General features: G+C 40.6%; 1 protein-coding gene across 2 annotated transcripts in view; it reads right to left on the minus strand.

Moving 5' to 3' along the window:
- Positions 1-1,208: 1,208 nt before the first annotated feature.
- Positions 1,209-15,392, minus strand: part of LOC147449847 (uncharacterized) — a 38,782-nt gene continuing 24,598 nt past the window's right edge. For both annotated transcript variants that reach the window (XM_086522212.1, XM_086522211.1), the window contains one exon: positions 1,209-1,442. In XM_086522212.1, the coding sequence (XP_086378338.1) occupies positions 1,356-1,442 (87 nt within the window). In that variant the 3' untranslated portion in view covers positions 1,209-1,355. The remainder of the gene's footprint in view (positions 1,443-15,392) is intronic.

A 15,392-nucleotide genomic window follows, 5' to 3' on the forward strand; every position in this document is an offset into this window, starting at 1 on the left:
GTAGTGGTTTATAGCAAGGTTGTAGTGAAGAAGATTTTCTCTTTTGTGTACTCCATTGAATCACTTTTGCCTACAGTTTCTCCTTGTGACACGCGTTGCATCACTATTTGGGGCGATTACATTGCCATAGTGGTAGACTTTCAAGCAAAGAGAAAGAATTCTACTTGGACTACATTGCATGAGCACATGCTTAGAGCTAGATCAGATCTTGTGCAATATACACGAGGGAGTAAATCTGTTAGTTGGGCAACATATTTCATATTCCTCTTTATGTCGTTTGGAGGATACCATCTAGGACCCACAGCTAGACCAGGATGGGACACTTTGACATAGAATCATGTTCATAGTGGCTTCCAATTAGTTTCACCAAATCTTGGAGACTCCGGGTGGTTTCTCATTATGGCCTCTTTTGCAGGTTTATACTTATCTTATCAAGGAAAACATATTTTATATTTAGTAGAATATTACATGTGTTATTTTGTGTTCATTGCTTAAGGCAATCATAATTTTTTTCTTTAAGGGCCTACAATCACTAAAAAGCAATGAAATATGCATCAGAAAAGATGCCGGTGTTGCGTCATCAGTATAAGCATCGGTACATTCGGCGTCGAAATCACCTATGAAATAAGTTCTAAACAAGCGTTCGTGTGAGCATCGATAATTCTATAGGATATTCCAACGCGTCTTTCGAAGTGTGTACTGACACCTATACCGTATTCTGTACCGACGATTAAACCTGCAAATTTTTTTTGGGCAAAGAGGGCTGGGAATTGATGCTGCATGTACTGCAGCAAAAGTAAATAGCCCTCTCTGCCCAAAGGAAGAGTGCACAAGCAACCACACTCCACCTACAAGCTGATGCTAAAGAGCGAGTGTATGGCAATTAGCAAAATTGTGAGAATAACATAACCACAAAATCAAAAGCTTGATCATGGCATAACGGCATAAAGATTTGATAACCATAATTAAAACATGAGTTGAAAACTGCAAAACCATAAACATAACCCGTTTGCCATACCATAACCATTACCATAACTTGCTTGTCATACCATAACCATAACAGCCAACCATCATTGCATAACCATAACCATACCATCATAGCAAAACCATAACCTTAACTTGACTGCCAAACCTTAACCATAACATCTGTGCCATACCATAAACATAACCATAAACCATAAACATAAGCACTACAAAACTGTACATATGCAAACAATCACTAAGTGAGACTGTATCAAGAAGATCACAACTACAAAAAAGAATGTACCAAGAAGACTGTATAAAGATGATTGGGTAAAACTGTATCAAGAAGACCCTCATGATAATTCCTCCCAATCAATATCCTCTCCCTCCTACTACATCTGGGTCAAAAGGGCCACAAGTCCATGCTTGTACCTATACTTCTCCTCTCGGCGTGTCGGAGGGTGCTTCACGGAAACTTCCTGCAAATATATGGTTTAATCATTAGATAAATCTTCAAACAACATATATATTTTCAATAATTTAAAGCATACGTATCACTCCAAAGATGTGACGCTCCAGCAGACTCCAAACGTGCTCTGGCTGCATCTCTTTGCTGTGCTGAAATCTCTCAGGATTGTCTTGTGTCTCTCGTGCAATCCCCCCCCACTCCTCTGTGTCCAACCATGCCGGCTTTGGACTGCTTGCATTGTACCTTTCTCTCACCTCTAACCAACGGTGTGACATTGTGGCCCTCGCCATGCCCAAAATCCAGCCATTCGAGACTGGATTGTACCCCTCTATCGGCATGTACTCTCTGTGAATGGCCTTGACGATGTAACTCTTTCTTTCCTCATCGAGATTATCCTAAACCTTCATCACAGAGTGAACAAGCTGAACTATACAGAGCTACCGAATCCTCTATCGCATGGCCTTTTCGCCCCATCCCTGCTCTTGTACACTTTGCTAGGATCATGCTCGTGTGATCCCCAAGGTGTACGTGGTGTGCCAATCTATGAACTATCTACTGAAGAGAGTGGTGGATGCTCTCTTGGTGGTGTGGACGCATCGGTAGAACCACTACCACAGTAACCATCACCTCTAGAACGACACCTACCTCGTCTCAAGGATGAACCGCCCATCAGTGTAGGGGGCACACCCATCGAGGATGAACCACCCATCGGTGTAGGGGGCACACGAGTCCTAGGTGTAGGGGGGCCATTTGACTGAGGTGTGGGGCCGGTTGATGTAGGGCCACACTAGTTCCGGGCATAGGATCGGCCGTATTAGGTCTAGAGGAACCTGCTAACCAAAGGTTCTGTGCCATCGCAATCTGCTCTGGTGTGAACTGAGACAAAAATGAGCCCATCTGCTCGGGTGACATGCAGGCCGAAGTGACAGGAAAACTAAAACTAAGAGAGTATGGCTCATCTTCATCGGCCATGGCTAATCATACACAAATAACACCTAGAAAATACGCTAATTTACTAAAGAAACGCTTAATCAATACAAATAACAAATAAATGAAGTTGCAACACAAATGAATGAATCTAAAGTGTATTTGTAGACTAATAAAAAGAGTTTTACAACAGAGTTCCTAGCAAAAATCATTAGTTAATCTCTCATCTTCTATGAGATCTGATGCACCAAAGATGTCTATCTCAATCTGTACTTCTGTATCTTCGTCAACAAACTCTACTTCTTTGTCGCTCTCCGCATTAGCTTCAGTATTTGACACCTCATCTCTAGGTTCAGACAATTGCTCACTGCTGACCTCCACCTCAAAATCTAAACTTAAAATTTCCGTCGGTCCTGCACTTTGTTCATGAATCACCTCTTTGACCTCAACGTCCAATCCTTCACACACTTGCTTGATCCGTGGAGAAACTTGAATGACATAGATCCAACACGGTTTAGATAGATCATTCTCATCATTTTCTGTCCATAGTGGATCATGTGTGAAAAAAACTTGTTCACAATTCCTGTGAAAGTACTAATGTATCCAGCGCATCTGTCCACACCTGCCTAGAGTTCACTTGAATCAATCCACTCTTTTCTTTATGCACAGTTGCATTAGGGCCGCTGGTAATAACTTTGAACCACTTGACATCAAAGATAAACATATCAAAATTTCTAAAGCTAATCTTCAAGATGTCTTGGATGTAGCCAAAGTATTCAAGCTAGCTAGTCTCTGTGTTCTCATCCTTGGCAATACTCCTACTTTCTTGGACGAAGCTTGCCCTAACATCACTGTCAAAAGTGACCTTTTGTTCGTTGAGCCGTTGCACTCTGAAGTGTTTCCGATGCGACCACAAAGCTCCATATTTGTGATACTGCAGCCACAAAATTGAAACAAACTAAAAGTTATTAAAGCAATGTGATCATGTGGAGCTCGAAAAGGAACTTGTGGAAATATACATGCCAATTGCAACCCCTTGACATATCCTCTGCCTCTTTAGTAATCAACACTCCATTCCTCTTTGCCTTTGAGATTGTTGCATTAACCACCACCTAGTTGGAAATCCATGCAATTTTTGAAGATTATTTGGAAAAGGAAGGTTTCTAGTGGCACGGTTGTGCTTGAATTGCAGGTGATCTATCAAGCGTTGTTGCTTTCCCCTTCGTACCTCTCTAGTCACATTTGCATGATGTCTGAGTTTAGAAGAAAAAATCTCATAACCTTTTCTCGGATTGTGATGTCCATCTTCCTAATGATGCCTTGTCCTTGCGGCTCGTCCCCTGTCACCTTGACGTTGACATCAGTAGTCCACATTTGTGGCATCTCTGGATCAATTGAGCCTAAAAATTCATTGATGAGGACAAGAGACTCTTGTACAAGCCATCCCTCGGCCATGCTACCCTTTGGGTGAGCCCTTTGACGAACAAACCCCTTTAAAGTCTTCATAAATCTCTCCAAGAAGAACATCCACCTGTTATGCACCACCCCAGCAACTGCAAAAGTTCATCAACCACATGTACAAGTACATGCATTTGGATGGTAATAATGTTTGTTGGAAAGTACTTCTCAACCATGCACACTGCTTCAATAGCATTTAAGCGTGCTGCATCGATGTTGTCTTCTCTTATCTATTTTGAACTAATCCAGTGTACCAACTCACTGATTTTGTAGTTTGTTCTTCTAATGTCATCTGTTAAACAACCCTTTATTGAAATTGGTAAGATGAACTGTAAAAATTTGTGCCAATCGTGGGACTTAAGACCACTGAGATTGTCATCTCTCATAAAAGCCGTTTTCAAACATCACATGCACCCTGTGGGAGTCTTGAATGAAGATATAGTCTTTTTCACTTGTTGCTCTTCTGTATGACTCAAAACCCATGGACCTTTTGGTATAGCAAACTTTCCATTGGGTTTAAGTCGAGGTCACATCTCTGGCATTCGATCCACAGCCTGCAGGTCATCTCTTTGGGCCTTGGTCTCCCTTTTTTGAGTGATGGTTTTCCATATGATCTTCCCCACATTCTTGAAGATGTGCATTGGGTCGAGCAAATGATTAATCAGCAGGTCACTCCAATATTGGAGTTCATGGAAAATAGAAATTCTTTTCATTCCAGGTGGCATCCAATCTCCCCTCTCTAGTCACATGTTTTTCCAATTGCTCGCTCTCAGTGGATGCATGTCATGTTTGCATATGTTTGGTCCATGTAGCTCACGTCCTTCAGGCAAAAATCTACCATGCTCCTCGTAAATTGTCTTGCTTAAATGCTCATAGCAGCGGAAGCCAAGTCGAGGAGGACATTTCAGACATGCATGATTGCCCGAGTAACTCAAGCCTGAAACATCACAGAATTAAAATATGAAAGCATTGGTATAGCCTGGAATCACATGTGTGTGAGGGTTTCAAAGGCACTTACCTGAGCACTCACCGAAGCCTGGCCACTCGTGCATGGTCCACATGAGAATGCATTGCACATGTAAATTCCTCGTCCGATTGGTTGGGACATATCAACCACATCGATTCCTATCCACAAGATTTGGAGCTCTTCTATCAGTGGTGCTAGATAGACGTCCATGTTCTTTGCTTTGTACTTTCTTGGGACGATCAATGACAACAACATATGGGTCCTTCTTGATAGCTAGACATGGTGGAAGATTATAATAACTAGACAAATAGGCCACGTGCTCCATGAAGAACTCCGTAATCCGAATGGGTTTACTCTGTCCATTTCTAGACCAAAGTGGATACATCAAGGCTTGTTCTTAAATGTGTAGGCCAACTTTCCTTTATATGCTTCCATACACGAGAGTCAACAGGTACTCGCATCACATTATCTGTCGATCTAGTATTTGAGTGTCATGTCATCAAAGAGACTATGGACTTGCACCAGAACATGCTCTTTATTCTTGGAAAGTGTCGAAGGAACTTTGCATGGATAAATTTTCCTTGTGTGTCCTCCCTGTGCCTGTTTGATCCACAATTGGGACACTGTTCCAAAATTTGCATATTCATTGCGAAAAAGCATAAAGTCATTAGTACATGCATGTATTTTGTGATAATCCAAGTCCAAATTAGTGAAAATGTTTTTAGCGGGCTGGACGGGTAGGGGACATGTGATTCCCTTTTGGCAAGATTTGCTCATTGAGCAAACTGTCGTTATATGAACAAGTCAGCCCCTTGATCACTTATTGAAATGTAATTTGTACTTTATCATGCTTAGGATACAATGTATTTACCTAAAAAGCTCTGTGATTGAGGCGTCATACCAACCATAGACAGACTGCAAATTAAGCATTGCCAACGTGATACGCAGAACTGAGATTTTTGCACCAGTGTAAAGCGGCATGCATCATGTCGTCGATATAAACGGGATGGCTGAGGTTGGTCCGTAGTATTGCATTCAATGTTGTCGTCTTCTATGTTTTTGATGATGGGATCCACATCAAAGAATGCGTCTAACATCTACTCCATCTCTACTTCTTGAAATGCCACATCAGGTATTGGTTGGGAGGACTCAGTCGATGGCTGTTCGTTTGAAAATCGTCTTCTCTGGGGGATGAAGTTGAAGCAATATCTACTTGCGGAATTGGATCTACTCTATTGGAAAGAGCCTGTGATTGCGTATATGTTGGTCGCATATTTTTTGTTTTTGAAAGATCTGATTCTTGCAATGCGCACAAGGACATGCCATCCTATCGTCTATACTTTATCTACCAATGATGCAACAAATAATTAAAACACTCTAATTGTTATAACTACACACTACTAAGTACATGACAATACATGACAACCTCACATTCTCTAGCCAGGCCCGATCCCCACACACCTCGGTGCATGGAGATTAGGACCACAGGGTAATAATCTCGTCTTTATTGGTCAATGACTATATATTAAGGTTCTTGAAGTCTGTGTGCGTTTTTGAAGTTCGATTGCGTTTTTTCAACTATTTGTTGCTAGCTCTAACAACCTCACATTCTACAGCCAGGCCCGATCCCCGCACACCTCGGTATAGAGGTGCACGGAGGTTAGGACCACAGGGTAATAATCTCGTTTTTATTGGTCAATGAATATATATTAAGGTTCTTGAAGTCTGTGTGCACTTTTGAAGTCCGATTACATTTTTTCAACTATTTGTTGCTAGCTCTAACCTAACCTATAACCTAAAACGAACCTAACATAACATAACCTACAACCTAAACCTAACCTAATCGAAGTCCGTTTGCATTTTTTGAAGTACATAATTCATCTTCGAAGTTTGCTTTTTATCTACTATTTGCCGCTAGCTTTAACCTAACCTATAATCTAACCTAACCTATAACCTGAACCTAACCTAACCTATAACCTAAATCTAACCTAACCTAACCTAATATAACCTAACCTAATATAACCTAATATAACCTAATGTATAACCTAAACCTAACCTATAACCTAACCTAACTGAAGTCCGTTTGCGTTTTTTGAAGTATACGAGTCATCTTCGTTGTCCGTTTGCGTTTTTTCTACCATTAATTTTTTGCTAGCTCTAACCTAACCTATAATCTAAACTTAACCTAACCTAACATAACCTACAACCTAAACCTAACCTATAGGCTAACCTAACTGAAGTCCGTTTGCGTTTTTTGAAGTATACGAGTCATCTTCGAAATCCGTTTGCGTTTTTTCTACTATTTGCCGCTAGCTCTAACCTAACCTATAATCTAACATAACCTATAGCCTAAACCTAACCAATCCTAACATAACCTAACCTTTGACCTAAACCTAACCTAACCTAACTGAAGTCTATTTATGTTTTTTGAAGTACACGAGTCATCTTCAAAGTCCGTTTGCGTTTTTTTTACCATTAATTTTCCGCTAGCTCTAACCTAACCTATAATTTAAACCTAACCTAGCCTAACATAATCTACAACCTAAACCTAACCTATAGGCTAACCTAACCGAAGTCTGTTTGCGTTTTTTCTACTATTTGCAGCTAGCAACCTATAATCTAACCTAACCTATAACCTAACATAACATAACCTAAATGTAACCTATAACCTAACCTAATCGAAGTCGGTTTGCGTTTTTTGAAGTACACAAGTCATCTTCGAAGTTCGTTTGTGTTTTTTCTACTATTAATTTGCCGCTAGCTCTAACCTACTAGCTCTAACCTAACCTATAACCTAAACCTAACCTACAACCTAACCTAACGAAAGTCCGTTTGCGATTTTTGAAGTACATATGTACACTAGTCACCTTCGAAGTCCGTTTGCGTTTTTTCTACTATTAATTTGTCACTAGCCCTAACCTAACCTATAATCTAATGTAGCCTATAACTTAAACCTAACCTATAACCTAAACCCCATTTAGCACAAGAAAACACGTGTAGCTTGGAGAAGATGAAGGAAGCTCAAGGCACACAACAGAGAGTGTTTTACTTAGTGTGCAATGGAAATATAAGTTAGCCCTAGAGTGATGGATGTATATACAATGCATGGGAGAAAAAACCTCCTAAAAAGAGGAAAAAATGGCCCCGACGATCCTAAATGTGTTTACACACATCACTATCATATGTATATGGTAAAAAAAATCATTTTTTGACCTTTTTTTAAACCTACAAGCACTAAAAGTCCACTTTTTCAAAAACTTCCCTCCCCTTTTAAAAAAAAAACATTTGTTCTCTTCTCCTCCTTTCTCGTTTCTCTCTCTCTCCTCTCCCTCCCTACTCCCTTCTCTCTCCCCCTCACCCCTTGTTCCCTTCTCTCCTCCCATATCCCTCCCTCCCCATCCCTCCCCCCTCCCTCTTTTCATTATTTGCTTTATCATGCAACAGTTGCCATGGTGCTTACAGACATCACAAATTGTGTGCCTCCACCACCACATACTCCGGACACTAAAAGCGTACATATTTTCTTTTCCATGATGTTTGCACCAAAGGCCGCACATGAGGGTGAGCAAAGGTCATCACAGGAATGTCGTGATGTCGGTGAGACAAATGTCAGTGAGACAAATGTTGACATTTGGGTGGATGGCCATTTGTACCCTTACGATCTTAAAAGCCTCTTTGTTTTATCTTTTAAGAATCTTTTTCAATCTTTTAAGAATCTTTTTCAATATCTTGGAAGGGGAGAAGCAGGCTTGTTAGGCTATTGCAAACGGTTGTATATGGGTGCAAGTGCTTCTTTGCATCTGTGGATGCACGAATGCAAGCTCTTCAGCTCAAGACAATTGATTACAAGAAAGTATTTCCTCTTCAAAGAGGGAGGTTAAACTCTCCAACAACAAATGCAGGAAAAGGATGCCCACATTGTGAATCTTGCCAAGACCAGCACATATTTGAAAGAAACACCCCTTGGTGCAAGGGAGCGCGAGTGCACATTTTCATCCATTGAAACCCTTGCACATTTGGGTGGATCATGCAAACGACAAGTGACAGCCACAAGGTGATTTGTTCTTTACTTGCAAGATACATTTTTACTTCACATTATTTGCTAATATTTACCTTATTGGTTGCTAGAAAGTTCATCCAGAAGACATGCAGTGGAACAAGCCAAGATAATCGAGAACCTTTTCACTAGTTGTTTCAATACCCATGATATGATCTCTATGTTACAATCACTTGGGGGGAATCACATTAGGGATGCAGTCACCAAGGACCTTATGCACAAATTGAGAAATGTGGTTGACGTGCAACAAGCTTGTGATGAGGCTGTGATGAGCACTAAAGCCTACTAGGCTATTTTTCAACTCCTAAAGGATGCCCTCGAAGAGTGCGGCATTGTGGAGAACGTATTTTCCCGTTACGCACAAGGTCAACCTTGAAAAGAAGACCACAAACAAAGATGTGTTCTCCCGCTTTGGGGTATACCTACACATTGAGGATAGAATGCCAGCTTCGCTTTATGCTTCATGCAGGCAAGGAAAAAAGGTAGGAAAAATTCCATAAGACTTTCAGAGAAGGGCTTCCCTTACACAATGTGGAACAATATTTTTGTGGACCTTACAAAGCTTCAATAAGCTATGCTAAGATTCTACGAGTTACCTGAAGAAGGTGACACAATATACTTCTTTCTTTTGGTTGTATTCTTCTTATCATAGACTTTGAAGTATAAGGTCTTGCCTCTACTTATTTTGTAGTGCTTGGCACAAAGGTCACTTTTGTACTGAAACTCAATGAGTATCAAATAGTGAAAAGTTAAAGGTTAGAGAGGCTAAGTGTCACTCTAATTAATGAATCCCTATTGCAAACCAAGAAAATGGATTCAATCAAGCCATCTCCCACCACGTCTTTTAGTGTGCAATCAGAGAAAGACATTTGGTGATAGGGTGCTATTGAGGTGCTCAAAGAGACTAATGGAGTACTTTCATGGATTTTTGAGAGAACTCCATGAAACACAGAAGTAATACACTCCCAACTTGCAAGTAATAAGTTGGAGGTTGAGGGTTTTGGTAACTTTGATGTGGAGTGGCACCTAGGCAGGGACTTGAATACCATAAAGTGTTTGCTTGGTTGCAAACAAGGGCCTTCTTCTCTCTTTCCTTGTCCATTTTGCACTCAGGGGTAAATACTTAACAGACAAAAAGCACACAAGAACTCTACAAAGGGAGGTTCAATGCTTCTATGGCAAGAGGATGGAGACAAAGGATTGGACAAGCTTGATGTTGTAGATGAAGGAAAATAATGGGAAGCGTCTATTTTGAGATGTCCCATGCTCAATGCCCAGATTGAACATAAAAGAACAAGGCTTGGAATCCAATCTTTCCCTTCCTCTATTGAATGTACATTTTTGTACATTAAACGCATTCATGTGCATTTCTGATAGGCTATTGAAGCTCCACATTGACTATTCTTTCACAATGAAGCCATTGGAAAAGTACCAGGAAGCAATTGAAAGGGTGGAGACACTTCTAAATTCCATTGGATGTCACGGTGGAAATGTGTCAATTATTGCTGCAAAGAACACAAGGGAGGCCCATGAAATTGTCCAACAAGTATCAATGAGTGGACAAAAATCCAGACACTTTTCAAAGAAAGCAACCCAAGGAAACCCAGGCCAATATGATGCTCAAAACAACTCCAACCACAAGGCAGGTAACCTTTGGGAACTCTGGAAGGAATTATGCAAACCTACTACTGACAATGACTCAAATGGCAAGCTTGCAAACAAGCACAAGCAAGTTTGGGAAACTTTTGATAAAATGGCCAAGCTTATGGGTCTTACTTTGGCACAATAGAAGAACAATACCAATCATTTCAAGAAGTCTTGGCGAATTTTACCAAGGTGTTTACCCTTTCTTGGGGTGAAAATAACATCACAGATTACATGGTAAGCCATGTCAAATAGTGAACTTATTACAAGATATTTTTTTCATTTAATAATGTGCATCATTTTCCTATGTGAACATCCTATCTTGTTTGCACATGGTGACTTTTTAATGCACAAATATGGCTCACTTGAGATTTTTAGCACTCAAGACATGGAGAAGTCCCATGGTGTACTTTAAAAATACTCGACATGGTGGTGGTATGGTGCAAACTAGTTATTTTGAAGAGATGTTCAACTGGTTTTTTTGCACGACATTTGCTCGTAAGCTTACAATGGAGCATGCACGACAATCCAAGATTGCAAGGGAAGTGCACAAATTGAGTCGTCCCCCCAAGAGCACAACAACAAGTGGTGAATGTTACAAATGTAGAGTGTGAAAAGGGTCAAGGTGGATTCTGCACCAATGACTACACGTAAACGCAGGATCCAACTCTTTTTTACATTTTTAAAAAAATAAAAATTGGGGCACCCTTTTAAAAAATAATAGCTTTTTGTACAGATTAGTGTGAACAGGCCCTTTTAAAATGAGCTCTTTTAAAATGGGCCCTTATAAATATTAGATCCACTCATAAACCACTTATTTCTTGAGATATTGTGCACACATTGGGTGCTAGTGGCGAGGAAGACAATGCCCCATGGCCAGGGAGCTCTCCCTACAACACAAGATCGGGAGGCAAGGGGTGAGGAGTACAATGAGGAGCCAGAAGAGGCAGTAAATCCAGCACCAAAGCATGTAAATAGACAGAAATTAAAAAATTTTAAGAAGCCCAAATGGCACCCACTAGAAAACGTGCAAGTGCCCGCTAGATAACCTTAGCAGTGTCGCAAAATAGCAAGGGCATTTGCGGAAATTCGGCACTACAAGAAGACAATTGAGCTTCTGATTTGACAAGCCCCCTTTTCTCGCATGATGAAGGAGGTGCTCCAAAGCTATGTCAATCAATACAAAATGCAAGAAATGGTGCTGGAGGCGATTCAAGAAGCTGCAAAGGCCCACATCATCTCTATGTTGGAAGATACCAACCTCTGTGGCATACATGCAAAGAGAGTGACGATACAACCAAAGGACATGCAACTTGCACACAAATTGCAGCACGACTTTGAGCATTAGCCGAAGTGACGCTTACCTTTTTGTATTACCCACCCTGATTTTGTACTCAAACAATTTGACAATGACAAAATGATTGAGATTTTTGTATCTATTGTCTCCAAAATCATTTGACTTCGTGTCTTCTTAATGTGTTTAAGTTAAGCGATATCTATGCATTGAATAAACTTTGAGTCCACTAGTGTGAAGGGGGAAGGGGGTGAGTCTGTGCATAAACATTTAAATTTAAACTTAATATGAGCATTTTTGGTGTCCTGGAGTGCAGACAAGGCCAAAAAAGGCCAAAATGGGGGCGGACACAAGGGCACACAGATGGACTAGACATGGGACCCATGTCTGGCCCATCTGTGCGCCCTTGTGTCCACCCCCATTTTGGGCTCTTTTCTACACTCTAGGACACCAAAAATACTCAGATATTCTATAAAATCAAGTGTTTATGCAGCAACACAGTGTAAATTCCAGCACAAGGGACCTAGTTAGTGCTTGAATAGTTGAAATGAAGTTGCACTTGTGCTTTTTTGGTGTCTAGAGATGCAAACAAGACCAGAAAGGGCCAACGGGGGGGGGGGGTGTCCACAAGGGCGCACAGATGGGCTAGACAGGGTCCAGAAAGGACCAAAAAGGGGTGGCCACATTGGAGCACATATGGGCCAGACAGGGACCTTGTTTGGCCTTGTCTGCATCTCTAGACACTAGAAAAGCACTTTTTCAGCTTCAATTCAATTGTCCACACATCATTTCAACCCCATCAACACCTTCCCACCCCCACCCCCTTGACAACGACTCCACTTATACTGAGTTATTGTTTAAAGCAATAAGGACACCACTTATTAAATCACAACACTAAGTTCAATAATTTACAAGACAGAGAGACACATTGAAAAGAATGCACCAGATAGAGAGGAAATCCATATATTTCATTACTTTTGAAAAATTAGAAATTTACATCATACATCTGAGGAGCCCATAATTTTCTTTGCCATTTCCTTGTGCCTCTCTTGCACATAAGGAAACTCCCTGGCTAGGAGGGAGTGGAAAAGGGCATGGTTAGGCCTAGCTCATCTCCATTTTTCTCACCCATGTTACTAGTGCAAAAGAAAGACGGCACATATCCTATGTGTGTTGACTATAGAGCAGTAACTAGGATCACTATCAAGAATAGATTTCCTGTTCCACAGGTAGAAGACCTATTTGATAAACTACAAGGGTCCACCTACTTCAGTAGGGTTGACCTAAAAAGTGGCTACCATCAAATAAGGATAGTTGATCAAGACATTGTAAAGACCGAATTTTGCGCTACGTTTTGTCTTTACAAATACATTGTCATGCCTTTTGGCTTGACCAATGCACCAGCCACATTTAACCGCTTGATGGAGAAGTTATTTAGGCCTCATCGAACCTTTACTGGAGTGTTCTTTGATATATTATCATCTACTCTAATTCACTAGACAAACACAAGCAACACCTCCAGGTAATATTTCAAGTCTTAAGAGAGAATAAACTTTATGTTAATCAAAAGAAAAGTGAATTTTTCTTGCAAGAGATTTAGTATTTAGGTCACATTATTTTAAGATGGCATCCAAATATATCCATCAAAGTTAGAGGTAATAAAAGGATGGCCTAAACCAAGGAATATTCATGAACTAAGAATCTTTATAGGTATGTGTGCATACCTATAGATGCTTCATAGAAAAGTTCTCACAAATTGCAGGACCATTACATGACCTAATCCATTTGAGGTCCAATGTGACACTTATGGTGATTGCCTTGGAGCTGTTTTGCTCCAAGAAGGGCACGCCATAGCCTATGAAGTTGAAGGCTGGACTTTGTTTAGCAAGCTCTAGGCATATATGAAAAGGAACTCATCGCAATTCTACATGCCTTAGACTCATGGAAGCACTATCTATTGGGGACTCCTTTCATTTTGCAAACGGATCACCAAAATATTTATTTCATGATGCAAACAAATCTCTCTGACAAATAGATGAGGTGGGAAAATTTCCTTTTGCAATTTCATTTTCATATTGCTCACATTGATGGCAAGCATAATCAAGTAGCCGATGCGCTCTCAAGACGGTCAAGAGTGAATGCGGTTTCCATAGCAACTCACAATGGTCTATCTTCTATGATAGATGAGTATGCTATTGATCCCAATTTTAAAGATGTGATTTCAGCCCTTGCACTAGGGAAAAAAGAGAAACCATTTACTTTCCAAGATGGTTATCTTCTCTATGGCAATAGACTATGCGTTACTAACTCACTACCTGAGAAAGTAATGTATGAATCCCATGCTCCTCCTTATGTGGGGCATAGAGGGATTCAGTCTACCCTAAAAGGGATTGAAACATATTTCTATTGGCCTACCAGGAAAGCAAACATACAAGAGTATGTTTCTAAATGTGTGGTATGCCAAAAGACAAAGTTTGATGGAGGGAAGCAGCTTAGATTGCTTCAACCTTTGTCAATCCCTAATTCACCATGGGAGAGTATAGCCATGGATTTTATCTTTGGATTGCCTAAGTCTATGCATGGGAATACGGGAATATGGACGATAGTAGACATGTTCAGTAAACAAGCTCATTTTATACGTGTCAAAAAGACTATCAAAGCCCATCAAATGGCAACCCTTTTCATTTGTCAAATCTTCAAGTACCATGGCTTGCCAATGTCCATGGTGTCAGATAGAGATCCTAGAATGACCAGTAATTTCTGGAAGGGTCTCCTTGAGAATTTAGGGACAAGGATAAATTTGTCTTCGGCCTCTCACCCACAAACGGATGGCCAAAGTGAAATAGCTAACCTAACAATTCTTGATCTACTAAAAGCCTATGTAACGGAAGTAGATCAAATTTGGGTCCCAATGGGAGAAGTACTTACCCTCAGTGGAGTATGCCTACAATAACACTGTACATACTTCCATGGGAAAAGCACCTTTCAAGGTAATTGAGGGAAGATAAAAAAGTCCCCTGCTACTTAAGGTACATGGGAAGATCTTTGCTGCAGATGAGTATCGTCGAGACTTACAATAATCTTTCCAAAAGATTAAGGATGCTATCTCTATCTCATAACAAAGGAAAAAGGTTGTTGCTGATAAGCACAAAAGAGCCCAAGCCTTTAAAGAAAATGATTGGGTCTTACTTAAATTTCCCAAGGCTCGATTAAGGCACACGACGAGCAAGAATCCTACGGGACACCAAAAGTAGTATGCTAAGTTAGCAAAAAGGTACTATGGTCCCTTCTTAGACCAATCAATGAGATGGCCTACCAACTCAAGTTTCCCAGCCATTGGCTCATACACAATGCTTTCCATGTAAGCCTACTAAAGCCTTACAAAGGAGAGCCACCTCAAGAACCAACTATTGAAGACCCACCGGAGATCGAGGACCAAGAAGAGGTGTTGCAGCCCGAGTCTATTCTCCGACATGAAGACAAGGTATTAAGAGGCGGTAAGACTATCTATGACGATATCTTATTAAGTATAAGAATTATCCTTTTGAAGATGCTAGATGGATGCAAGGCATATTAAAGGATAACCTAAACCTTGTCAATGCTTACAATGCTT

This window comes from Adiantum capillus-veneris, chromosome 10 (genome assembly GCF_014529385.1).
Source record: "Adiantum capillus-veneris isolate H3 chromosome 10, ASM1452938v2, whole genome shotgun sequence".
Taxonomy (NCBI): domain Eukaryota; kingdom Viridiplantae; phylum Streptophyta; class Polypodiopsida; order Polypodiales; family Pteridaceae; genus Adiantum; species Adiantum capillus-veneris.